The 25,817-nt window shown below is 40.1% G+C and overlaps 1 protein-coding gene across 4 annotated transcripts in view; it reads right to left on the bottom strand.

The window, feature by feature from the left end:
* Positions 1–25,817, bottom strand: part of RALGAPB (Ral GTPase activating protein non-catalytic subunit beta) — a 110,959-nt gene that overhangs the window by 30,198 nt on the left and 54,944 nt on the right. For 3 of the 4 annotated variants that reach the window (XM_033186400.1, XM_033186401.1, XM_033186403.1), the window contains 9 exons: positions 22,615–22,782; positions 22,049–22,163; positions 21,514–21,661; positions 17,435–17,499; positions 15,499–15,628; positions 13,208–13,341; positions 8,452–8,634; positions 7,223–7,374; positions 1,642–1,829 (listed from right to left, as the gene is read on the bottom strand). In XM_033186400.1, the coding sequence (XP_033042291.1) occupies positions 1,642–1,829; positions 7,223–7,374; positions 8,452–8,634; positions 13,208–13,341; positions 15,499–15,628; positions 17,435–17,499; positions 21,514–21,661; positions 22,049–22,163; positions 22,615–22,782 (1,283 nt within the window). The remainder of the gene's footprint in view (positions 1–1,641; positions 1,830–7,222; positions 7,375–8,451; positions 8,635–13,207; positions 13,342–15,498; positions 15,629–17,434; positions 17,500–21,513; positions 21,662–22,048; positions 22,164–22,614; positions 22,783–25,817) is intronic. The other variant, XM_033186402.1, reaches the window with a different exon arrangement.

Raw genomic sequence — 25,817 nt, 5'->3', positions numbered from 1 at the left:
ATTTCTCTACAATTTCTTATTATTACAATAAACTACTAAAATGTCCTTGTAAATCTACACAATTCCAACGGCTTATATTTTTGGTAAACTTCCTATGCAATGAAATTATTTGGAATGAAAGTAGGAGAGTCTTTAAAAGCTGGAAAAAGGCCAGGAAGCCTGAAGGGGACACTGGGATTTTGCAGACTCCTCAGCGGATGGCTTGGGAGTAGGAGTTTGGAGGAATCATGAATAGGCACAGGCTAGGAAAGAAAGTCAAGCAAGCTCCAGGTCTAGGGTAGAAAAGGATGAAATGCCTGTAGAAAAGACTTGGGAGTAGCACTTCTGAAGTTAGGCAGTAATAAAACGCACCATTCTATTTGATATTAATGTCACGGCATCTCACCACAACACAACAGAAGGTTATGATGGTATTCTTTTCATCTCAAACTACAGGGAAATGTCTCACTTTCACTTTATGGATTTATGAGCTCCTACTCATATAATCAACAAAATTAGCACAGGACTCTTCACCTTTACAAAGGCAAGAAGGCAAATCTTTAATCACTGAGTAAGTCCTATCACTGCACGACAATAACAGAAAGGGACAATACAGGGTTTAGAAAATCTGGGCTCTAGTCCCAAGTAACCCTGAGCAAGTCATATACCCTCTGTGAGCCTGCATTTTTCACTCATAACTAAGGGAATTGTGTACCAAGTCACTTTATACCCATGGGTCACTTTATACCCACATATTCTGTAACCTTCACTCTCCTTCCCCTTCCCAGCAATAAGGGTCTGAGAACATGCTTCTTTTACATACTGGCTGATGCCAATTACCATCAGAAAAAAAAAAAAAATGTACTTGTGGATAGTTTGGGTCGCAGTTTTTATCACATATTGTGAGATGGCTTATAACTGAGAGGGAGGGAAAGGAGGAAAACAGTGCATGTTGTGCTGATGGAAAATCACTGCAGAGTTTTCAGTAGGGCGCTGCATGGTCATTTGTAGTTGAGGATGAATACTATGGTGGCAGCAAGTAGGATGGAAGTAGGGAAAACACAGGTTAGAACTGGCAAGGGGTTTGAGGGTTGGAGGAATCACAGCAGGTAGGAAACAACTGTAATAATCTAGGTGAGAAATATTAACGACCTGCACTTCGATGTATCGGGAAAATACAGAGGAAAGGAAAGATCCAAAGGTCCCTGGGAAGATGGAAACTTAGAAACTAATTACATAAGTGAGTAACAGGAAGGAGCAGGTAAAGATAACTCCTCAAATTTCTAGCCTATGTAGGTGGCACCAACAATTGATACAGAACATGAGGAGTGAGAGGGAGGGGAGCAGAGGGGCAGGATCCAAAGTTTAAAGGGGAAGAAAAAGTGACAAAGATAAACACCACAATGGATCCCACTAACATATCACCTTTTATAAAACTACAGAGCTAGTTCAGATGCACACCAAGAGCCTTTAAAAGACTCTATCTAATATGTATATTCTATTTTTTGGCCTCCTATTTTTCAGGTGCTATCGTCCCACAGCTAGAAGTCTTTCTGACCTACTTTGAATCTGTAGGCTGTCCTTCCCAGATCCTGGAAACAGTTTCACGGTACTGGTAACACTGATTAAGCAGTAGAGAAGGCTCAAAGTACTAAAACTTACTCTGCTCATTTCCAAGAGGTTGTTCCAGCATTGCCAGGATGACACTGTTATCCAAGACAAAGTACCGGAAACTATGCTTGTTTATGGTTGGCAGCCTGGAGTATTTAATCAAAGTGGTCTCATTCACAAGACTACAAGGAGAGGCAGGACCACTAGGTGAAGGAAATGCGCCGAGCAACTGCATAATGCTACAGAGAATGGAAAAGATAACAGTTAATTCCCAAAGTAAAATCTTCAGTTTACCTTGTGCATCAATGTGTCCCCTTTCACTCTCCTGAATTTTAATGGACCACAGCCATGCTTCTTGACAGGTCAGATTTACTCCTTGTAGTGAATGCCATGGCATACTGTCCAGACTCTCCCCTCCAAGATTAAAAAGCCCTTTACCCCAGATGCATACTTGTATGTCTATTTCAGAGTCATTTAATCTGCCTTTCCAGCCTGGTCCATACCCAGAAGAGAAAATGCGGTTAAGCTGGTATAATTTGATCTCAGTGACCTACTCCCTTACAGGCAACCTATTTGATTTGACATCTTAGAATCTTGCATGGAATACAGCAAGCTCGTATTCCATATGCTTTTATTTATTTATTTATTTATTTTTGAGACAGTCTCGCTGTCACCCAGGCTGGAGTGCAGTGGCGCAATCTCAGCTCACTGCAAGCTCCACCCTGGGTTCATGCTATTCTCCTGCCTCAGCCTCCCGAGTAGCTGGGACTACAGGCGCCTGCTTCAACATGTTAGCCAAGATGGTCTCGATCTCCTGACCTCATGATCCATCCGCCTCAGCCTCCCAAAGTGCAGGGATTACAGGCGTGAGCCACCGCGCCCAGCTCCATATGCTTTGTGACAACCATCTCTATCCCATTTTAGAAAACCAAAGCCATATTTTCTCATTATTGATCTCCTGGTGTTTAAAAGCCATATTTTCTCATTATTGATCTCCTGGTGTTTAAAAGCCATATTTTCTCATTATTGATCTCCTGGTGTTTCTCCTGTTTTCTGCAAACCATTAGAGGCCTGAACTAATGCCAAGTTCTCCTGGTCCCTGAAGTTCTGAGACAGTCTTCCTTTTAAGAGGAGAGGAAATGGAAGAAAAATAATCTGTTGAGCAATGTTCCTTTCCATTGTTAGAGATCTTTGGGTTCACACCTCAGAGTGAAAGAGGAGAGGCCATTCAAGCTGAGAGTTGAGATGACAAATGTGTTGTGGAATATTGGTTTTCCAAATGAGATGCATATGAAGGGGTGGATGATATTAGAACCACAAGATAAAATCTTTGTTTTAACTTTAAGATACTTTCTTTCTGTGCTGCAGTTCCTTCATTATAAAATGGGAATAATAATGGTACCTATCTGATGGAATTGTTATAGTATTATGTGATATAATATCATATCACAACAATTCACATAATATCCTAATAATCCTATTCTCATAGGTACCACTATTATTCCCATATACCATTATTACTCCCATTTCATATTATATGAAATGCTGTTTCATATAATATCATGAACTTGTAGATAGATTTAAAAATCCCTGTGGACTTGAAGGAAATGTTCTGACAATGTGCTTTGTGAGTCTATCTGTTCAATATTTTTATCAATGTATTTAGAACACACAGGATATGCTCATTAAATGTGCAGTCGACCAAAAGCTGAGCTGCAGAGATAATATACCATAGAAACAGTTGAGATCCAAAAGAATCTTAAAGACTAAAAATAATGAGGTAAATCTTAGATGAAGAAATTTCAGGTTTAAATGTAAAGTTCTGTGCATTACTTTCAAACACTCCCAAACAAGTACAGGATGAGAAAAACAGATGAAAGGTAAACGTGTGAAAAAAAAACTCAAGGATTTTAGTTGACTTAATGCAAATCACCAAGTTCTCAAAAATGCAATGCAGTCTGAGTACATTTTAATGAAAACGTAATATTATACAGAGTTTAAAGATCATTAAAACATATCTAGAATATTGTACTCTGCTAGGTGCAGGTGGCTCACACCTGTAATCCCAGCACTTTGGGAGGCTGAGGCGGGTGGATCACCTGAGGTCAGGAGTTCGAGACCAGCTTGGCCAACATGGTGAAATCCCGTCTCTACTAAAAATACAAAAATCAGCAGGGTGTGGTGGCACGCCCCTGTAGTCCCAGGTACTCGGGAAGCTGAGGCAGGAGAATTGCTTGACTCTGGGAGGTAGCAGTTGCAGTGAGCCAACATCATGACATTGCACTCCAGCCTGCGTGACAGGGCGAGACTCCGTCTCAAGAAAAAAAAAAAAAAAATAGAGTATTATACTCTGTAAACCACCTGTAAGAGGCGCATAGTCAAACCTATGCCAGTTGAGAAACCCAGGATGATAAAGGTAGTTGAATCTTTGTAATATTTAAAAAAAAAAAAACAAAACAAAACAAAAACTGAAGGTAATGGCAGAAGTGAACCAGAGAGAACATGAGGACTGCTTTTGGATACTGCTACTGCCTGGACAAAAAGGATTTAATGATCAAAAGTATGAATCAGAACCAATGCATAGAAGTGGGAGAGATTTTAGCTCGATGTAAAGTATCAAGTCTTTAACAAAATGAAATAGGCAAGCTTGGGGGTTAGAAAATCTCCAAATAGAGGCTAAATAACTTGGTACACATGTCTTAAAGGTGACAGGCAAAGGGACTGTTGAAATGACTTCCAAGAGCCCTAATCCTGAATTTGTATTAGTGTACACAGAGGGGAAAAAAAACCTAACCAGCTAATCTGTACTCCATAATTTTCTACTATGTGTTCAGCATTGTGTTGGCAAAGAGGCCAACGTGGTCTCTACCAAGACTGGGGAGACAACACTAGCACACATCACACATAACCAGGTACAATCATGACAGTATAAAATTCCATGCTGTGCATTAGGGTCAGACAGAATGAGCACAGAAGTGCAGAAAAGAGTCATCTTTAGAAGCGGAATAACCAAAGGCCCCATGGAGGTAGCTAGATTTGCTATAAGCACTGAACAGTGGAGGACATAGCCAAAGGAAGAAAAAAGAGGTCCTGAAACCCAGGGGAAGAGCATAAACAGGTATAAGCACAGCCAGTTCATAGCCACAGTGCTCTGTCAGGTCTGACAACGGTAGAAGAGACAAGCTGCAAAGCAGTGGTGGAAAAGATCAGATAGTGCCCTTGAAAACCAAATCGAGGAGTGTAGACAACAAGGAAGGAAACAGATCTACTCAAGGTTTTCAATCATTCAAGCAGTAGAATCAAAATTGTGCTTAAGGACGATGAGTTTTGCAATAGAATAAAAGATGAACAAGAAGGGCTAAGAGATCAAAAATAGGGCAACTGGGCAAGAAGTGAGGAGGGCCCGGACTAGGATGCTATCCAGGTTGGAGAGGATGGAGGAAATACTTCACAAAAATAAAATCTGTTTAACTCAGTCACTGGCTTTACATGGGGAATGACAGAAAGACAAATCAGACAAACAGCCAAAGTTCTGTGTTTGCATAACTGGCAAACAGCAATGATACTAAAACAAAGCAGCGATTGTGAGAGAACACAGAAATCTGGTTAGGGACACGTTTCACGACGACAGTTAAGACTGAAAACTGGAGATACGATTTGTCGAGTTGCTAGCAGAGACAAGATAGCTGAAGAGAAACAGATAAGCCATCTAGCTTACTGGCAAGGTTGAGAAGAAGCATCCCAAGACTCTACTCACCCTGAGCACATATGCAATCCTCATGCCAGTCATGCACTCATAGAACACCCCATCCAGGCTACGATGGAGCAAGTTTATTTTTGTATAATGAGAAATGTCCCCTCCTTTCTCTCCATATCCTTCTTACTCTTCAAGACATGCATCAAGTTTTAGTTCCATGACACCTTTTTTTTTTTTTTTTTCTGAGATGGAAGCTCACTCTGTCGTCAGGATGAAGTACAGCGGTGTGATCTTGGCTCACTGCAACCTCCGTGTCCTGGGTTCAAGCGATTCTCCTGCCTCAGCCTCCTGAATAGCTGGGACTACTACCACGCCCAGTTAACTTTTGTATTTTTAATAGAGGCGGGGTTTCACCATGTTGGCCAGGATGGTCTCAATCTCTTGACCTTGTGATCCGCCCTCTTCGGCCTCCCAAAGTGCAGGGATTACAGGCATGAGCCACTACGCCCGGGCCTATGACACTTTTAAGGCTCCCCTGGCCCACACATGGTCTTCTTTCTGAACTTGTATTACTTCTAGTATTCATCATCAGCATAAACGCATGTTTCAGTAGCTGTAGTCCCATTTTTTAAAATATTATTTTCTAGCTATTTGCCAAACCTCCATAAAGTCACCGAAAGTCCAGCATTTACATAGTGAGCAGGACTAAATGACAGGAAGCACTCTTCTAAAACTTCACTGAATGACTTAAGCCCACAGGAACAGAAACACATCCAACTTCATTGTGCATGCCCCAAGTAAGCAACAGGCCACTAAACTCGTAGAAGATGCTGGGATCTTGGTTTAAGGGCTGACTTACACACAAACTTTCAAGCGGTTTTGCCTGCTTTACTAAGACCAAGATGCCCCAGCCCAGACTGACTTGCCACTCCTCCTTTCTGCTTTTATATTTTCTGAGCCTTCATCTGCACATGTCCTTTCATGAGCCTCGTCTTTCCATGTGTACTATGGTTCCACCTAATCTTCACTAACTGTTCCATTCAGTCCACAAATGTGGCTAAGCTGCCTTCCTTCCCTCTTTCCACTATGCTCACTTACAAGCCAAACATAAACTCTCTCAACTTTCTCTGCTACTCTTTTTCAAGATACCAAACTCCCTGTTTTTACTCCTTTACTACACCAAAATGCTCAAAACAGCAGTCTTGGTGCCTTCTTACCCACCCTGTACTCTGGCTTGCAGCTCAAACTTGACCCATCCTCTCAGAGTCAGGTCCAATGTCATTTTCCCTAAGACTGTTACTCTGACTTCCCCTTATCTGGAAGTATTCATTTCTTCCTTCCAACTCCCTAGCATTTTATTTATACCTCTTCTCTTGGAGCACTTATTTTCCACCTATTATTATAGCTATTTGTGTTCATATTTTATCTTCCCTAGCAGACAAGATGGTAGACATAATGGTGACTAAATCAGATTTATCTTTATGATCCTATTCTCAGTTCTTAGGAGAGTTCATAAATCTTGGTTGAATGAACCTATACTATGTAATATAAATGGTATAGCAGAGAATACAGACCACTGAGCTGTAAAGCAGATCTAATAGTGTAACCACAGAGAGACAGACACCATCTCTGGACTTAGCATCAAAGTGAGGGGGTACAGTAAGTCTAGCTCTAACACGGTATGACTTGAATTAACATCAAATGGTATAGAAAAAGAAGAACTCAAACTCTCAATCCCAAGTTCCTAGTTTCTTTTGGTCTAAAAAACAGGTAAAAAAAAATATAGACTTTCTTTCCATTTTATTTCTGGAGAGAAAGTATCTTAAAGGGGCTGCATAACACAATGCTGAACAATCGGGAAGGAAGGAAACAACATGGATCACTGCTAACCCCATCTAGTTCCTAGGCACAATCCCTGCGCAGTCACTTCCATACCATGTTAGGGTGGCTTCAGCAGCATCCTTTACCCTCATAGATGCAGGGTTTGGCTCCTTATCTCCTTTGTACTTGACCTCTTGCTCGCTGTTCCTGGACTTACTTCCTGAGATACCCAGTTCCACAATCTCCAGTACTTCCTTAAGGCAGTCCTAAAAGCAGGAAAGGCAAATCAATTTTTGTAACACATCTTTCTCATGAGAAGACAAGGAAATCTATCCACATGCTAGCAGTGGTTGTGTTTTGGTGGAAGGGCTCCAGATTCTTGCTAATTTCTTTAATGAGTATATATTAACTTCATAGTAATATAATAAACTTTACACCCCCACCCCCCAATTTCTCTTTAAAGAACTAAATTTTGGTGTTTAGAGTGTTAGATAAATAAGTTCAATTCAACTTTCTTATTAAATTACCAAAGACTGTAAATCACAAAAGCACAAATCAAAGAGATTAAATAATAATTCAGTTAAGCCTGGGATAGTGTAGCCACAGAGAAACAGCATCTCTGGACTTAGCTATCAAAGTGAGGGGGATGGTTTAAGACATATTATTAATATCCAAAGGAAATCTTGTCATTGACATTTTTAGGTAATTTCTGGTATTATAACTTTAGAAGCCATAATGAAAATGACAAAGATTTAATCAACAATATTATTCCTTAAACTACATAAAGGTTTTCATAAATATCGAATGATGTCTCCTTTTATTTGCACTGTAAATTCCTTATAACACCTGCTTCCCTATAAGGAAGACATTACGTGGAACAGTGGTAGGGAACGTGGACTAGTTATCTGCGTCCACTTGAGAGTGAAGAAATGAGTATGGAGTAACATATTTGCATAGAAGCAACCTTTAAGACGAGCTGTGCTCTAGGTTTGCGGCCTGGCAATCATCTGCCCTTCTGTGTTTGGTGAAGGGTGACCGAAGTGCCAACTAGCTATCTCCAGGCTACCATCCGTTCAAGAAACAACAGTCTTGACAGTTCAGATAGATCAGTCAAGGTCCCATCTTTCTAAAAAATTTATCTCTGACTTAATTTGCAACCAAATGTAAGCAAAATGAACAGTTTTCAAGTTGTACCCAAAACGACAAGTGTTTCACTGGAATCTAACAAGTATTTTCAGTTTATGAAGTGTACAATATTTAAATTTAGATATTCTCTTTCAAAAGGCATTTTGCTAGCATACATTTTTGTTTTTACTTAATGGTTTAAAATAAAATAAACTCACCTTTTCATCAAGCATATCAGGGTGCTCTGTCAGCCAAACACAGAGACACTGAAAAGCTGCCACTATCATGGAGTGCAGATCCCTAGAGTGAAAAGGAGCTGGCCGACTACACTGATACACAATGTAGCTGCACACCGAACTGATGGCTCGCTTCCGGTCTCCTGAGTCAACCATCACCTTTACCTAAGCATATTCATTTGGAGAACAAAAACAATCAGCCAGGAATTACTGTACCAATTTCAAAGCATTTGTATTGAAGCTTGACCTATTTGACAATGTGATACACTACAGGAAGCCTTGCTTTTTTATATTATTTATACATAGGAACAGATTATTTCAGATGTATTGTAATACTCCCCCCAAAATAGTGGCATTTTTCAAGTGCTGAAACAGTATTTCATTTTAGCATAGTTTTTCATGCCCTAAACCCCAAACCCATTGGGTACACCTGTCCATCATTGCCAGAGACTGAAAGAACATGGGCACATTTTTAAACCCCTAACCCAACCTCACAGTGATGCTCTAGGTTCTGCAGAAAGTTCTGTGCAGCTGCTCAGAGGCATAACTGTCATACAGTAAATTGCCCAATATTTCAAGTATACAATTGGTCAATTCTGACGTAAGTATGCACCTGTGAACTATCACCACAATCGACAATGGATATATCTATCACCTCCAAATCTCTTCATGCACCTTTGTAATCCTTCCTCCCACTCCTCTTTGCTCCTCTCCCTAAGCAACTGCTGATCTGCTGTCACTATAGATTAGCTTGCATTTTCTAGAGTTTAAAGAAATAAAATCATATAAAAGTCATACAATATGTACCTTTTTTTGGTCTGGTTTCTTTCACTCAGCATAATTATTTTCAGATTTAGCTACACTTTTGGGTGTATCAATTGTTCATTCATTTATATTGCTGAATAGTAGTCCATTACATGGATATACCACAATTATCTAGTTACCTATTAACAGACATTGGGTTGTCTCCAGCTTCTGGATATGATAATTACAGCTGCTATAAACATTCATATACAGGTATTTGTATTGATATATGTTCTCTTATCTCCTAGGAGTGGAATTACTGGGTCATATGTAGGTGTATGCTTACCTTTTTAAGGAACAGCCAAGCTGTTTTCCAAAATAGTGGTTCCATTTAACATTCCCATCAACAGTTCCTCCACATCCTCACCAACATTTGGTATGGCCGGTCTTTTATACTTCAGCCATTCTAAGAGATTTGCAGTGGTATCTCATCATGGTTTTAATTGCATTTCCCTAATAATTAATGATATTGAGTATTTTTTCATGTGCTTATTTGTCATCTGTATATCGTCTCTGATAAAACATCTATTCAAATCTTTTGCCCAATTTTTAATTGGGTTGTTTGTTGTATTATTAAGGGCTTTTGTTGTTGTGTTTTGTCTTCTTAAAAGATTTTATTAAAGGTCTTTACAAGGCAACATCCAGACTCCAGATCCAGCTGCCAAGGAGACCCTATTACGCAGTTGGGGCTGGGTAGAGCATGGCTTCCTAACCATCTGTCCTGAGATGGGCATGGCGAATAGTATTTCATTTTTAGGGTCCACAGTGCTCACGTGGTCAGGCAGGGGATTCTTAAGGTCAATCTTACCACTTGGGCACAGAACGTATGAGCTTCACTCTGACACCCAGCAAACCCTGTCTTAGCAGCACATGGTGGATGGTGGTATCAATGTAGCAGTTAACAGGGTCCCTGCTGTGGATCATCAGATGACACACAAAGTTTATGGATTCAGTTCTCTGCCCTTAGAGTTTCCCTGACACCATGAACTCGTAGCCCTTGCCCCACTCTCCATAATGAACCACAGCACACTACAGAAGGCTCTCCTCACAGCAAACCCTAATAGTAGTTTACAGCACAGACTCTGTCTGGGCAATGGCATAGAGAACTCTTTTAGGCCACCTTTTCAGCATAAAGCTTTACCTGCCCTCAAGGAAGCCAAACCTCTTCGGAACTACCTCGGCCAATTCACAGATCCAGTGGTTCTTTTCACAAAGAACATTCTGCATCCTGGAGGCTAAGGTAGTGATTTCTATCCTGGTTGTTACAACTTGGACCTTAACCCCAGAGTAGTCACCTTCTGCAAGCTTCTGAGTGAAGAACTCGCTCAGTTTATTTTTTAAGATGCTATCAAACTTCCTCTTCTTAGAAATTTTCACCGCCATATTGCTGCTGTGCACCACCAAAAGGAAAGGCTATTATTGAGTTCTGAGAGTTCTTTATGTAATCTGAATACAAATCTTTCATCAAATATACGCTTTGTAAACATTTCCTCCCAGCCTGTGATTTGTCATCTCATTCTTTTAACAGTGTTTACTAAAGAACAGCAGTTTTAAATTTTGAAGTCCAACATATCAGTTTGTTCTTCTACAGCGTAACATCTAAGAAATCTATCCCAAGGTCACAAAGATTTTCTCCTGTTTTCTTCTGGAAGTTTTATAGTTTAGTTTATACATATATATTTATGTAATAGAGACAAAGTCTCACTATGTTGCCCAGACTGATCTCGTCTTGCCTCAGCCTCCCAAAGTGCTGGGATTACAGGCATGAACCACCATGCCCAGCCAGTCTGAGTTAATTTTTGTTCATAGTGCAAGGTATGAATCAAAATTTTTTGTTTTTTGTGTATGAATATCCAATTGTTTTATAGTACCTCTGGTTGAAAAGACCATCCTTTCTCCTTTGAATTACCTTTGCACCAAAAATCAGATGACCACTTATGTATGGATATACTATTTTCTTCCACCAATCAATTTGTCCACCCCTATGCCAATACCAGGCTGTTTTGATTTACTGTAGCCTTACAGTAAATCATGAAATCAGGAAGTGTTAGCCCTTTATGAATTGTTAGGCAGGTCCAGAGCAGTGCTCCGTCTAGGACTAATTATTCCTTACTACTGAGTGTACTAAAGGTCACAGGAAACAGTACCTTGCTCTCAAAGACAGCAGTGTGGTCCTGTGTGTCTCACAAATGGCTGTTTTTTATTTTCTGTACCAGTAAGTGCTTCTCACAAAATTATCATGTCCATTCTGGAGGATCTTTGAGGTAAACTCTAAGTGGTGGTAAGAACACCTTAGGTTTTATCGCTTATTTTGTTTCTTATGGCTTAGGTAAGTCACAGCCTCTGACATCTATTCCCACAACTGAAAAATGAGGATTTGAACCGTATCATCCCAGACAGTAGCACCTGTTCATCAGCTTTTTGTTCACAAAATATTTTCTATATTTCCTCGATTATATATTATATGTAAGATAATCCTGCTCATCTTACTGACAAGAAAACACTTAGACGTTAGAGAAAATGCAAAGAAAGTGAAACTCTCATACATTGGGAATGTAAAATGATTCAGTTACTGTGAAAAACAGTTTGGCAGTTCCTCAAAAAGTTAAACATAGGGTTACCATATGATCCAGTAATTCTGCTCCTAGGTGTACATTCAAAAGAATTGAAAACTGGTATTCAAACAAATACATGTACATACATGTTCACAGCAGCACTAGCCTGACAACAGCCTAAAGATTAAAACAACCCAAATGTCCATCAACTGATAAACGGATAAACTGGGGTATATACACACAATGAAATATTATCCAGTCATAAAAGGGAATACAGTTGTGACACATTCTACAACATAAATGAAACTTGAAAACATTACGCTTAGTGAAAGAAACCAGACACAAAAGGTCACACATTGTATGATTCCATTTATATGAAATGTCCAGAATAGGTGGATCCATTGAGATGAAATGCAGACTGGTGGTTGTCAGAGGAGTGGGGTGGGTTGACTGAAGCAAAACTGCTTCACGGGTATGGGGTTCCTTTAGGGATGATAAAAACATTTTAGACCTATAAGTAGAAGTTGCTCAACACTGTGAATGTACCAAGTCACTGAATTGTTTGTTTTTAAATGGCTAATTTTACATTATACAAATTTCATCTCAAAAGAAAGAATACACTTAGAGAAGCACAAATGACCACCAAGCTCTAAGTTTCCACAAAACTGAAATAATGGCTGTGAAAGAAATCTGAAAAGTGTAGCTAAGGCTGGGTGCAGTGGCTCACACCTGTAATCTTATTACTTTGGGAGGCCAAGGCGGGTGGATCACTTGAGGTCAGAAGTTCGAGATCAGTCTGGCCAACATGGTGAAACCCCATCACTACTAAAAGTACAAAAATTAGCTGGCTGTGATGGCGTATGCCTGTAATCCCAGCTAGTCAGGAGGCTGAGGCAGGGGAATTGCTTGGAAGCAGAGGCTGCAGTGAGCCGAGTTTGCACCACTGCACTACAGCCTGGGTGACAGGGCAAGACTCTGTCACACACACACAAAAAAAAAGTGTAGCCAATTTTCACTTATCTCTGATAATGGAGGATGGCAGAGCCACAGGTAATCCCAAATGGTATACATTAGGATAACCATTTTTTACAAAATCAATATGTATATTATCATCATATGCAAATAAATAAATGACAAATATTGAAATGTTTCCTATAATTTAACAGTAAAAATCTCATTCATACTCTTTGAATCTATTTTTAAAAAGTAAAGTTCATTTCATAGAATATCACTTGGAGGCTTAACTTTGCACACTTTGGATATAAACTGTGTTTGAGTATGATCAACACTAAAATACCCACACAAGGGGTCAAGAGATACAGAAAAAAGAACCACGGCCCAAGGCTGTTGGGTTAAACTAAAAGGACTGTCTTCCTCACCTTTGCAAGGCCAGAGAGGAGCTCTAAAGCTGCCAGTGATATGCTCATGTCTTGGCGCCACTGGGAGTTGAGTCTTTGGGTGACGAGATGAATGCTGCGAATCAGGAGCCCAGCAGCTGAATCTGTATTAAGAGCTAGGATATAACCCCAATGCCACATCCCACAGGGAGGGAAAACAACTAAGCATTAGTAACGAGAAGCACAGCATCCACTAGGCACAGACCACAGCAGCCACAGTGAGAACGACGGGCACCCACACAGTGCTATGCTCCCCACCCCACTGGGTTGAGTGCCAAGTCCAACTACACGGTGCACAGGCACATGTGCTAGACCAGAGCAGCTTCTAGCTCCTGGTTCATGCACTTTCACACAACTGTGGGATTTGGTAGTTTCAGTGTCATTTTTATAACAACGTAAATCTTAAAGTTTCTAAATTATCAACTCACAGAGAGGTACATTTTCAAAAAGAGTGATGAAAAGGCTATCAATCATTTCCTTCAAACTTTATAGAGGAAAGAATTCTAATTTTACAGCCTCCTCAGATGCTGGGAAGTACTCTAAAGCAAGCATCTGTTGAATTTACTTACAGGGTTTAAGCCATCAAAACTCACATGCAATGCCTTTTCAAACACACTTTAACATTTAATTCTCCAGGATTACTTTAATACTTCTAAAAAAATTAAATAACCAAGCCACCGTATTTTTATTTGCGCTCCAATCTATATTTAAAAGCAATCACTAGTTAGCTAGTAGGAAATTAGGAAAAATTAAATAAGGACAAATTAAACTGAATTTATAAAGGAAGCTTTAGGGACATTATACCTGTCGATCCTATCAGAAAGAGGGCAGTGACAACAGAAAAAGGAATGATCATTAAAGAGAGACACTCATGCAACACTAACACAAATCAGGATTTCTTAGTAAAAAATAGTTTACGACATTACAAGCAGAGCTCACTAACACCAGTTCAAAATGCTAAAACGAACAATAATCACTTAAAACATTTATATTAGAATACACGCAGTAATGAAAATTTCTTTTTTTCTTTGTTTTTGTTTTGTTTTGTTTTGAGATGGAGTCTCGCTCTGTTGCCCAGGCTGGTATACAGTGGCGCAATCTCGGCTCACGGCAACCTCTGCCTCCCGGTTTCAAGCGAGCCTCCTGCCCTGACCTCCCGAGTAACTGGGATTACAGTTGACTGCCACCATCCCCAGCTAATTTTTGTATTTTTAGTAGAGCTAGGGTTTCACAGGCTGGTCTCGAACCCCTGACCTCAGGTGATCCGCCCACCTTGGCCTCCCAAAGTGCTGGGATCACAGGCATGAGCCACTGCGCCCAGCCAGTATTGAAAAATTTATTTAGCTTAAACATATTTTAACCTATAGAATGCCTAAATCTACATACACAGTGAATAAGATAATTTAAATAACTTCTTCACAAATATAATATTTAAATGTGTCAAATATCCACATAATGGCTTTATATATCTGATATGTTCAAGGATACGTGTTGCAAACTTAAACCATAGAAACATGCCTCATGAATTCATGAACTCACGAACATGGCTCATGACATGCCTCATGAACCTCATGAACATGGCTCATTAACTCTCCAGATGATTAAAAAATTAAACTCACATCTAAGAATCTAGATATCACTCCAATCTAGTTGGATAAGTGCTCACAGATTCAATACACTGTTAGTACTTATGCAGAAAAACATAAAGGTACCCATAAACTCACAGAACCCATAAAACAACTGCCCAAGGTAGGGGACAACCTTGAATAGGATGCCTGGCTGGCAAATGTTTTAGTTGGCAGGACAAAAAATAAAAATGTTTCAGGGCTAATGAATCTAGTGAGCTATAGTAGGGAGTACACAGGTTTTAACATGAAGACACGCTTTCCTCTGGACTGCTATCTAATACATCCCCCACCACCCTCCTTGCCACACTGCAATAACTGCCTTATTGGACATCTCTGCCACTACACTGTGAGCTCTGAGGCAGAGCCCACATCTTATTTGGTTCTCTACCACCACACATAGTAGAGAATTCAGAAATGTTTCCTGATCACCCATTACTATCAATTATAAAATCTAATATATACCCAAAAGCTATACAGCTAAATTAAAAAGATTTGTTTTCTTTTTCTTAGCTTCTTAAGATTGACATCCTCTCTATTACACTAAGGTACATAAAAAACATGAACATTAAAATTTTTAATATTTTATAAATGTAAGCATTAAAGTCATTCTATTAAACTTTGAATTTCAAAAGAAACACGACTAACCATAATCTCTTAAGAGAGCTTGAGCAGGTCTCTCACTATCGGGAGTCGTGGGCTCTGTGCTTCCACCACTTGTTGAACTAATACCACTATTGGTGCGACTATGACTCTTCAGGTTATTTTCTCCACCACCCTAGTCAAATGAAAATGAATCAAGTGTTTGAGGGTTACATCACAGTTTACGAGTATAAAGGTCAATCATTAAAAACCATGTTGATAAAGCAGAATGTGCCAACTGAATAGTACAAACTGATACTAATAGATAGAAATTGACAAGGGATTAAAACCACTGTGGTATTTTTTTACACAGACACATCTACTGGAGGGTATGAAGGGTTTCACTACTACAGGTGCCCATACTGGGGTCGTCTTTGCCACTATTTACAAAGGGCTGGCCCAGCTTTTTCTTTTTTTTTTTTTTATTTTTATTTTTTGAGACCGAGTCTCGCTCTGTCGCCCAGCCTGGAGTGCAGTGGCCAGATCTCAGCTCACTGCAAGCTCCGCCTCCCGGGTTTACGCCATTCTCCTGCCTCAGCCTCCCGAGTAGCTGGGACTACAGGTGCCCACCACCTCGCCCGGCTAGTTTTTTGTATTTTTTAGTAGAGACGGGGTTTCACCATGTAGACCAGGATGGTCTCGATCTCCTGACCTCGTGATCCGCCCATCTCGGCCTCCCAAAGTGCTGGGATTACAGGCTGGAGCCACCGTGCCCGGCCTGGCCCAGCTTTTTCATCTTTACTAGACTTCACTAGATTCCAGGTCCTTAAAAAAAATACCCTAGTGCCTCCCAAGCAAAACTTCAGAAAAGAAATATAAGCTTAAAAAGCATGAATAAACAAACAGCAACTTTCAAATATAGTTATATCAGAAAACACAAACAATAAAATACCAGGGTTAGTATTAACTCCCATATGTATAGGGGCTAATAAACCTGTCAGACTTCCCTCATTTTTCCCCCATATGAACACAGTTCATTATACTCAGATCAGTAAATTTTTATTAACCATCTACTGAGACATGAATGTAATTTCTTCAATAATAATTTGATCACCCATCCTAAATCTACTCAGCTTACTACATATACCCAGCTTACCCCAGTATACACTATTAACCCCCCCATTCTCTTGCCTCTACTCCAAGTATAGGGATGATATATCTTGAAGACAAAGCAGAGAGCACTGGAAGTCTCTGAGAAGCATTTTCGATTTAGAAGCATTGGTGCTTTGAGGGACCTGCAAACTTAGGTCTAGAGGGGTTACAAAGAATTGATGGGAAAGAAAAAGTTAAAGTAGTTGCTTGCTGGCTAGGGCTTTTCCTAGGTTATTCAACCAAGTTTGCCACCACAGCAAAACAAGTAAGAGTTTAAGTAGATACTGTTCAGAAATAAAGACTGGATTTAGCTGTAGTTTCTCTCATACAGAATCTCTTGGGAACCTGATGTACAGCTGATGAGGCACTGAAAAGTAAACCTAAAAATATGTTATTTTTAAAAAGAATCCTTCTGAGCCAATGAGTAGGATTTACAAACTAGTTAAAGGCCTTTAAAATTCACAAAGACGGCCGGGCGCGGTGGCTCAAGCTATAATCCCAGCACTTTGGGAGGCCAAGATGGGCAGATCACGAGGTCAGGAGATCGAGACCATCCTGGCTAACATGGTGAAACCCCGTCTCTACTAAAAAATACAAAAAACTAGCCGGGCGAGGTGGCGGGCGCCTGTAGTCCCAGCTACTTGGGAGGCTGAGGCAGGAGAATGGCGTGCACCCGGGAAGCGGAGCTTTCAGTGAGCTGAGATCCGGCCACTGCACTCCAGCCTGGGCGACCGAGTGAGACTCCATCTCAAAAAAAAAAAAAAAATTCACAAAGATGGACATTTTGGAATATAATTTACATAGAATCCAAAAGTGATATTCTCTGACAGATTACATGTATGCTTCTTACCATCTCCATCTGGCAACCAATGGCTTCCAAAAGTGCTGAATCTTGAACAATATTTAACATTGCCCCTGCAACAACAACAAAACAGTATTTTATATAAAATACACAAGAACACTAAAATGGCTAAAACATTTTATATGATTAATAGTAGAGATAAGAATATAATTTTGGTTGAGCATTCCTGAAATACTCATGAAAGTACAGTTGGCTCTTAAACAACATGAGCTTGAACTGTACATGTGCAGGTGGTTTTTTTTGTTGTTGTTGTTTTTTAAATAGAGACGGGGTTTCACTGTGTTAGCCAGGATGGTCTTGATCTCCTGACCTCGTGATTCGCCCACCTTGGCCTCCCAAAGTGCCGGGATTACAGGCGTGAGTCATTGCGCCTGGCCCATATGCAGGTTTCTTCAATAAACATGTTACAAAGCTTTTTGGAAATCTGTGACAATCTGAAAAAACTCCCAAACTGCATAGCCTAGAAATATTAAAAAAAAAAAAAAAAAAAAAAATGGCCAGGCATAGTGGCTCATGCCTATAATCCCAGCACTTTGGGAGGCCAAGGTGGGGCGGGAGGTCAAGAGTTCGAGACTAGCCTGGTTAACATGGTGGAACCCCATCTCTACTAAAAATTACAAAAATTAGCCAGGCCTGGTGGTGTGCACCTGTAATCTCAGCTACACAGGAGGCCGAGGCAGAAGAATTGCTTGAACCTGGGAGGCGGAGGTTGCAGTGAGCCGAGACTGCACCACTGCACTCCAGCTTGGACAACAGAGTCAGACTTCATCCCAAAAAGAAAGAAAAAAAAAAAAAAAGAGAGAAAGAAAAAAAATATTTAAAAAATTATAAAAAGTTAAAATTGGCTGGACATACTAGCTCAAGCCTGTAATCCTAGCACTTTGGGAGGCCAAGTCAGGAGGATCGCCTGAAGTCCTAGGAGTCTGAAACCAGAGTGGGCAACAAAGCAAGACTCTGTCTCTAAAAATAAATAAAAAATAAAAAGCTAAAATTTATCAAAAAACTTACGTACACAAACACTTACAGATCATACATGATGCCATTTGCAGTCCAGAGAAATGTAAACAAAGTTGCAGTATTAAATAACTGCATAAAATTAACTGTAGTACATACTGTACTACTGCAATCATTTTGTAGCCTCCTCCTGTTGTTATTGGGGTGAGCTCAAGTGTTCATGAGTATCCTGCTTAAAATACAATGTGATGTTAACCCATCTCCATGTGAGTAGTTCATCTCTCTCATAGACTGAATACTGCAGTATCCATGGTTCTCACATATTTTCATCATGTTTACTGCAACACCATGAACCTTGACTAACACCATGGGACCCATAGGAAGTGCCACTAGTGATGCTGGAAGTGCTCCCAAGAGCAGAGAAAAGTCATGACATTACAATAAAAAGCTGAGTTGCTTGATATGTACTGTATATTGGGGTCTACAGCTGCAACTGTCCAACAGTTGAGACGATTTATCTTATAAACAATTTATGGTATCAATAAATACAGTACTAAAAATATATTTTCTCTTCCTTATGATTCTCTTTTTTTTGAGACGGAGTCTCACTCTGTCACCCAGGCTGGAGTCCGGTGGCATGATCTCAGCGTACTGCAACCTCCACCTCCCGGGTTCAAGCAAATCTCTGCCTCAGCCTCTGAGTAGCTGGGATTACAGGCACCCACCACCATGCCTGGCTTTTTTCTTCTTCTTTTTTTTTTTTTAGTATTTTTAGTAGAGACGGGGTGTCACCATCTTAGCCAGGGTGGTCTTGAACTCCTGACCTCATGATCCACCCACCTCCCACCGGCCTCCCAAAGTGCTGGGATTATAGGCGTGAGCCACCACCACGCCCAGCTTTTTTTTTTTTGGAGACGAAGTTTTGTTCTTATTGCCCAGGCTGGAGTGCAATGGCATGATCTCAGCTCACTGTAACCTCCGCCTCCCGGGTTCAAGCATTTTCCTACCTCAGTCTCCCAAGTAGCTGAGATTACAGGCATGTGCTACCACACCCTGTTAATTTTTGTATTTTTAGTAGAGACGGGGTTTTACCATGTTGGCCAGGGCAGTCTCGTGACCCACCCGTCTCAGCTTCCCAAAGTGCTGAGATTACACCATGTATTTCTTAATAAAATATTCTTTTCTCCAGCATACTTTATTGTAAAAATTCAGTATATATTAATAATATTCATAAAATACAAAATACATGTTAATCAACTGTTATTAGTAAGGTTTCTGGTCAATAGCAGGCTATTTTTTTTTTTTTTTTTTGGAGACGGAGTCTCGCTCTGTCGCCCAGGCTGGAGTGCAGTGGCGGGATCTCAGCTCACAGCAAGCTCCGCCTCCCGGGTCTACGCCATTCTCCTGCCTCAGCCTCCCGAGTAGCTGGGACTACAGGCGCCCACCACCTCGCCCAGCTAGTTTTTTGTATTTTTTTTTTTTTTTATTAGAGACGGGGTTTCACCATGTTAGCCAGGATGGTCTCGATCTCCTGACCTCGTGATCCGCCCATCTCGGCCTCCCAAAGTGCTGGGATTACAGGCTTGAGCCACCGTGCCCGGCCCAATAGCAGGCTATTTTTAGGGAATCAAAAAGTTATATGTGGATCTCAACAGCTCAGGGAGTTGGCAAAAAACTCCATTTGTGAGTCTAGAAAATTGTGTCCACAATTAATGGCTTTTGAGACTTATGAAACCCTAAAAAACTTTTTGCCCAGCTACAGACAATTCCAGTCACCTATTAATTAGTTGTCTCTGGATAAATATGGTTCCTGGCCATTGTGACCCATCTCTTCAGGATCTCTCTCTCTGTTTTAGAGGCCTTTTAGAAACCATTTCAAGGATTGTGTTCCTGTTGGAAGGACATACACCCCACCTCGTCAGGGGCATGAGGGTTTAAACGGAATGTCTGATCCCACTTTTGAACAGATAAAAATCTAAGATGCTGGGAAGAAGCCTAATTCTTGTCTTGCTAATGAAGAGAAGAAAGCAAGCCTCTAACCACTGCCACGGTCAAAGCATTCTCAGAGATCAATTGCTCCGTAAGTAGGGAGTTCTAACTGCCACCCAGGTTTGTGGGCTGGGATGGTATTTGCATTCACATGGTTCAGTGGGTATTCCTGTTATGTGGCTGAGGAAAGCCCTACTTTCCTAAGAGCTTCCACTGTCAAGGGTGGTGATCTCAATACCCAGGGTTGCACTTCAGTGGCACTGAGACACAGAAGCAACAATTGAAAACCTTTTGCTTTCAAATGTAATACATTGCTGTTTACCCAATTTGAACATCAGATTAGAGGAAGAAAAGAAGAATTCCTCTGTTCATCAGGGTCTCTCTGAAGATTTTCAGGGAGATAAGACTGTCTGTCCCTTAGTGCTAACAATAGATCTGTCAGTCAACAAATACCTTATGATATATTTTGAAAAACATGTAAAAAGGGGGGACTTCAAGCATTTAAACAAACATAATAATTTCAGGTTCTGTGCTGTGAAAAAAATGATGAAATAAGATCATCTTTAGTAAAGTCTGTTAGGGAAGCTCTCTCTAAGATGATGAAGAAAAGCTAAACAAAAATCTAGGGAAAGAACATCCCAGCAGGAGGGATACAAAGAAAGGTTCTGAAGAAATCATGAGCTACTATGTTTGAGAGAAAAAGGACTAGGAGGAAAGTACAGACTGACAAGACCTGTAAGTAACGGGCAGGAGGAAGAGGAAGAGGCAGGAAGAAGAGGAAGAGGCAGGAGAAAGAGAAAGAGGCAGGAGAAAGGAGGGCAGGAAGAAAGGAGGAAAGAAGAGAGGGATGGGAAGGAGAGGCAAAGAGTGGAGAAAGGAGAGAAGGGAGAAGAGAAAGAAAAGCAAAAGCACAAATAAAATGGCCAACCAAGACAACTGTAACACTTTACTTCCCTCATCTCACCGCTTTAAATTTTCTTACATTAAAAAACTAACCGTGCCTCTGATGCAGAGTAAGTAGAGCTACATTAGGTTTAGGCTCCGGTCACTGACTGCCGCCTCCTCATCAGGCCTGCAGTCAACAGTACTGGGTTTCACTTACAACATAATGTGTGAATACAAACCTAATATCATTTGGGTGTTGTTGGGGTCCGTTTCTGTTTGCAAGGCACCTATTAATATATTCACAAGTCTCAACTTCAGGGACAGAAAAGTTATTGGTTTATCATAAGACGAGCTGTCATCGTTACTAAACTTTCCTTCCAGGACCACCTATGGAAAAAACAAATAATATTTAACATCAGCTGTTGCAGCTCATGATGCCCATGTGGGAACAGCCAGAGTGGAGAAACAGATCAGTCTAATGAGAAAGGCTTTCAGTCTAATATTAGCCACTGTGCTAACTCTGTCACTAACACTCAATATGTTAATAGATGTCCTCAGCCTGTAACTGCTTGAAAACTGGTAGAAAAACTGACAGAGAAAAAAAAAAAAAAAACAAATCACAAGTCAACTTTGTTAATTCACTTGAAATAACTTGAGTGAAATAACTTGAGTTAAAAAATAAAACATCCCTGTTCCATTTTTAACATTCGATTTGACTTAAATTAGTACACAAAGCAGAATATAGAATATAAAAAAACTTTAACAAAACATTACCTCAGATTTGACTGTGCCAAAATGATGAGGGAGGGGCAACAAAGAAAGTAGGATATTAATGGAGGATCTTCGCAATTCTGTTGGATTTACATAGCTTTTGAATTTTGAGAGCTCTCTGTCAAAAAATAAAAAGATATTAGTATTTTTGAACTCAAGTACATTAGCTACTGCCAAATACATATAATGCCAATTTTTCCAAATCCAAGTATTGTGTATATGTGTATTGTGTATTTCCAAGTTAAACTGTTAGTGAATTAAACTAGAAGTTGATCGATTTCTTTATCTAAAATGTAAGGCCTACTCTACAAAGGTAAGACCTCTGTGTTGGAGTTGTTCTCACCCGCCTAGACCAGGCCAAAAACAATTCAACAAGCCCACAGACAAATCAGAACTGAAGGAGTTCAGGGATGAGGTGCGTTTGGACACACTACACTCATTAAATGTGGCCTGAGTTCTCTTGGACTATGAAGACGACTGGACAGGATACATTAGGAAACTGGGGAGGAAGCACCAACAGACCAGGCCAAATCAGACAGTTGATATAACAGCAGAGAATGATAGCTTACCTGTCAGGCAAAATGGTTTCAAGAGCTGAAATAAAGTAAGGAACCACAACATCAATCCCTTTCAAGTCACAGCAGAACAAAGGAGGAGAGTTTAGAATAACGCTGGCCAAGACAGGATGGCACACATAATCATTTATCTGCAAACCTTGAATTAAAAGCATGTAAAATCTAGGAAAGCAAGAAAAAAATTTTAAACAAACTGCTAATCAAAAGTTTTCATAATTATTATTTGCTACATAGTTATCTGAAAGTCTATTTCCACTCTTCACTATTTTTACCCTTTAAAGAAAGGGCATTACTGGAATTACTGGAGTTTACTAGAATTTTACCCTTTAAAAGGTATTACTGGAATTATTGGAATTTTACCCTTTAAAGGGTATTACTGGAATTAAAACAATTCTGAATTATATACACTAAGACCCAAATCATCTTTTTTAATGAAGAAAAAAAAAACCATTCATGTCTATTGCACCTTCTCAAACTTTGAGTCTTGCAACTCAAAGTTCTAGGGGCCTGCAAATAAGGCAACCAGAACAAAACAAAACAATAGGCTGCAGTACTTTTCAATAAACTGCGGGAATTGCTGAGTTAAATTCCGTAACAGAAAAATGTTGCAACATTTAGTAATTCCTAGGGAAAAAAAGTATGTTTTCATTTTTGTCCCTTCCCCATTAATTTTGGGGGGACAATGAAAGAAAGAAACCTACATTTGATCTTCTGTATTCATCATGAAGGTCACCTGAATAAGATTCCTTTTAGGAATATGCCTGAATATACATACCTTAGTTTTTAACTCCACCCCCAAACTCTAATCAACTTACTAAGCATTCAATCTCCCATTACTCAAGAGCAACTATACTGTCATACTCTTCTACTGTGAGGTGAGTTGCTCTTCTCTGTAAAACTCTTCAGAAACAACTTCATCACCTACTGGTTACTACTTAACCCATTTCAATCTCTCTCCCTAGAACTCAACTAAAACCATACTAGCAAATAACCAATGGGCTCTCGACTGCCAAATCCAAGAGACATGATTAATTCTTAACTCACTCTGCCTTTTGAAAGCATTCAACACTTTGACTACTCCCTTCTCTCCTTGTGCTTCCCTGATTTCTACGACCATTTTCTTTCACAGGTCCTCTTACTCTACCTGCCTCCTAATGATGGTGTTCCTCAGTCTTATAACTTTAGTTCTGGAAGCTCTCTCTTTTACTAACCTGATTTTAAACACTTCTTAAGTCACTAAATATAATCAAATCATTCTAACCCACACCTCTCAACTGAACTCCAGATCTGTTAGCCAAAAGCTTACTGGATATCTGGATGTCTACTGATTACTATGGTACTTCTGTGCACAATATCTAGCACAAAGTAGGACTTAATAAATATTTGTTGATAAATATCCCACAGGCACTTCAAATTCAATCGATTCAAAACTAAACTGATCACTTGCCCTCTCACGAATCTATTGTTTTGGTTTGTCCTACTACCACCCATTCAGTCTTATGGCTCAGTCAGAAAGTTCATGGTGATAGCGTTCTCCCCTACTACTAGAGTACCATTTAGGATATCTCCCCGGCCCAGAGTTCCTGAGAAACATGCCCCCACAACAAGGGGGTGAGCTCCAACACCCTTATGTGACCCACCTACACAACTGTAGCTGACTACATCAGAGACAGGCAGATTAATTAGATCCTCCTTCCCAGGAGTCTATAATTAAAATTCAGAGATACTAATTGGCCCTGATGGTCACCTAGACCAAGGCCATGAAAACTGGGTATTTTTTATTTATGTATTTATTTTTGAGACAGAGTCTCACTCTGTCGCCCAGGATGGAGTGCAGTGGCACAATCTCGGCTCACTGCAGCCTCTGCCTCCTGGGTTCAAGCGATTCTTCTGCCTCAGTTTCCTGAGTAGCTGGGACTACAGGGGAGTGCCACCACGCCCGGCTAATGAAAACTGGGAACTCAGAAGCACACTACAATATGAGAAAATGATCTGCAGAGATGAGAAGAATGAAGCAGTTCTGGGAGACCAGGAAGACAGAGAGAGAGGAATAAAGTTGTTTCGGTCCTTGAGTATCTGCTCTTCATGAGGTCATATTGCATTTTCTGACCTTAGAATTTAATAAATATAACTAGCTTCTCACAACTTATTCTCCTTTTACTTAAGTCAGATTGAGAAGGTTTCTGTTGCTTAAAGCCAAGTGCCTATAGTTAAGATAACCCTGCCTAGTTGCCTGTATATACCATTCTTTTTCATATTCATAAAATTCTGTACTTAGTTCCCTCTGATAGGGTCAGTTTAATTCTATGTCCTGAGAACCTAACAAGTATGCAGATATCTAAATACTCTGTTGATATTAACCTCACTTCTGCACCTGTGTGAATGATCAGTAAAGGAAGGCAAAACAGTGTCAAGATGAATGGGAGGCCATTATGAGTTAGTTTAGGAGAAAAGCGACAAAGTCTAAAGTATAATGGTGGATAGAGTGAAAAGAGCGATCAGAAAGATGTTAAGGAGCAGAAAGGCAGGAGGTGGCTGATCAACTAAAGATACAGAAGAAGAGGATTCTAAAATGACTCTTCGTTTCTGCCCTAAGCAACTGAATGGATGGCAGAGGCATTCACAAAGATGGCTGAAGCCATAGATTTGGAGAAGATGACCCTAACCAACTTCCTAACACAGTCTAAACACTAACCATCCTTTAAAACTCCAGCATAATCATTAAATCCTCCGTAAATCTTTCCTGAATCCCCTGGAGTAAATAAATGTGCACTGCTTCTTCCCCTGAATGCCCACAGCACATTATCTGTGCCTTTCCCATCAACATCCTATTCCTGTTGATCATTGTTTACGTGTGCACATGGCTTTGTTTGTGGCTCTGCCCAGAAAATAAGCTCCTTGGAAGCAGGATTTACAGCTGACTTATTTCTGGACTGCCTACATGCGAATACTGTGCTAAAAATTTCTTAACAAATTATTGTGGTCCTTAAATCGCTCCATATTAAAAAGATACAAATAAGATGACATAAATAGCACTTCTAAAACAAAAAGGGTCTTAAGGGTCTTTACCAAATCAGATGAGACAGGTAAAATGAAAGATTTCAGGCAAATGTCGATCACTTACAGACATCTGTAGGTATTTCTGACCAACATTCACTCATCAGTTCAGTCGGCCAAGCAACGCTACAATGGCTTCA

This window comes from Trachypithecus francoisi, unplaced genomic scaffold (genome assembly GCF_009764315.1).
Source record: "Trachypithecus francoisi isolate TF-2019V2 unplaced genomic scaffold, Tfra_2.0 Lachesis_group21, whole genome shotgun sequence".
In the NCBI taxonomy this organism is placed as follows: Eukaryota; Metazoa; Chordata; class Mammalia; order Primates; family Cercopithecidae; genus Trachypithecus; species Trachypithecus francoisi.
The sequence above is the reverse complement of the archived record's forward strand: the minus strand, read 5'-3'. Positions and strand labels throughout refer to the sequence as shown.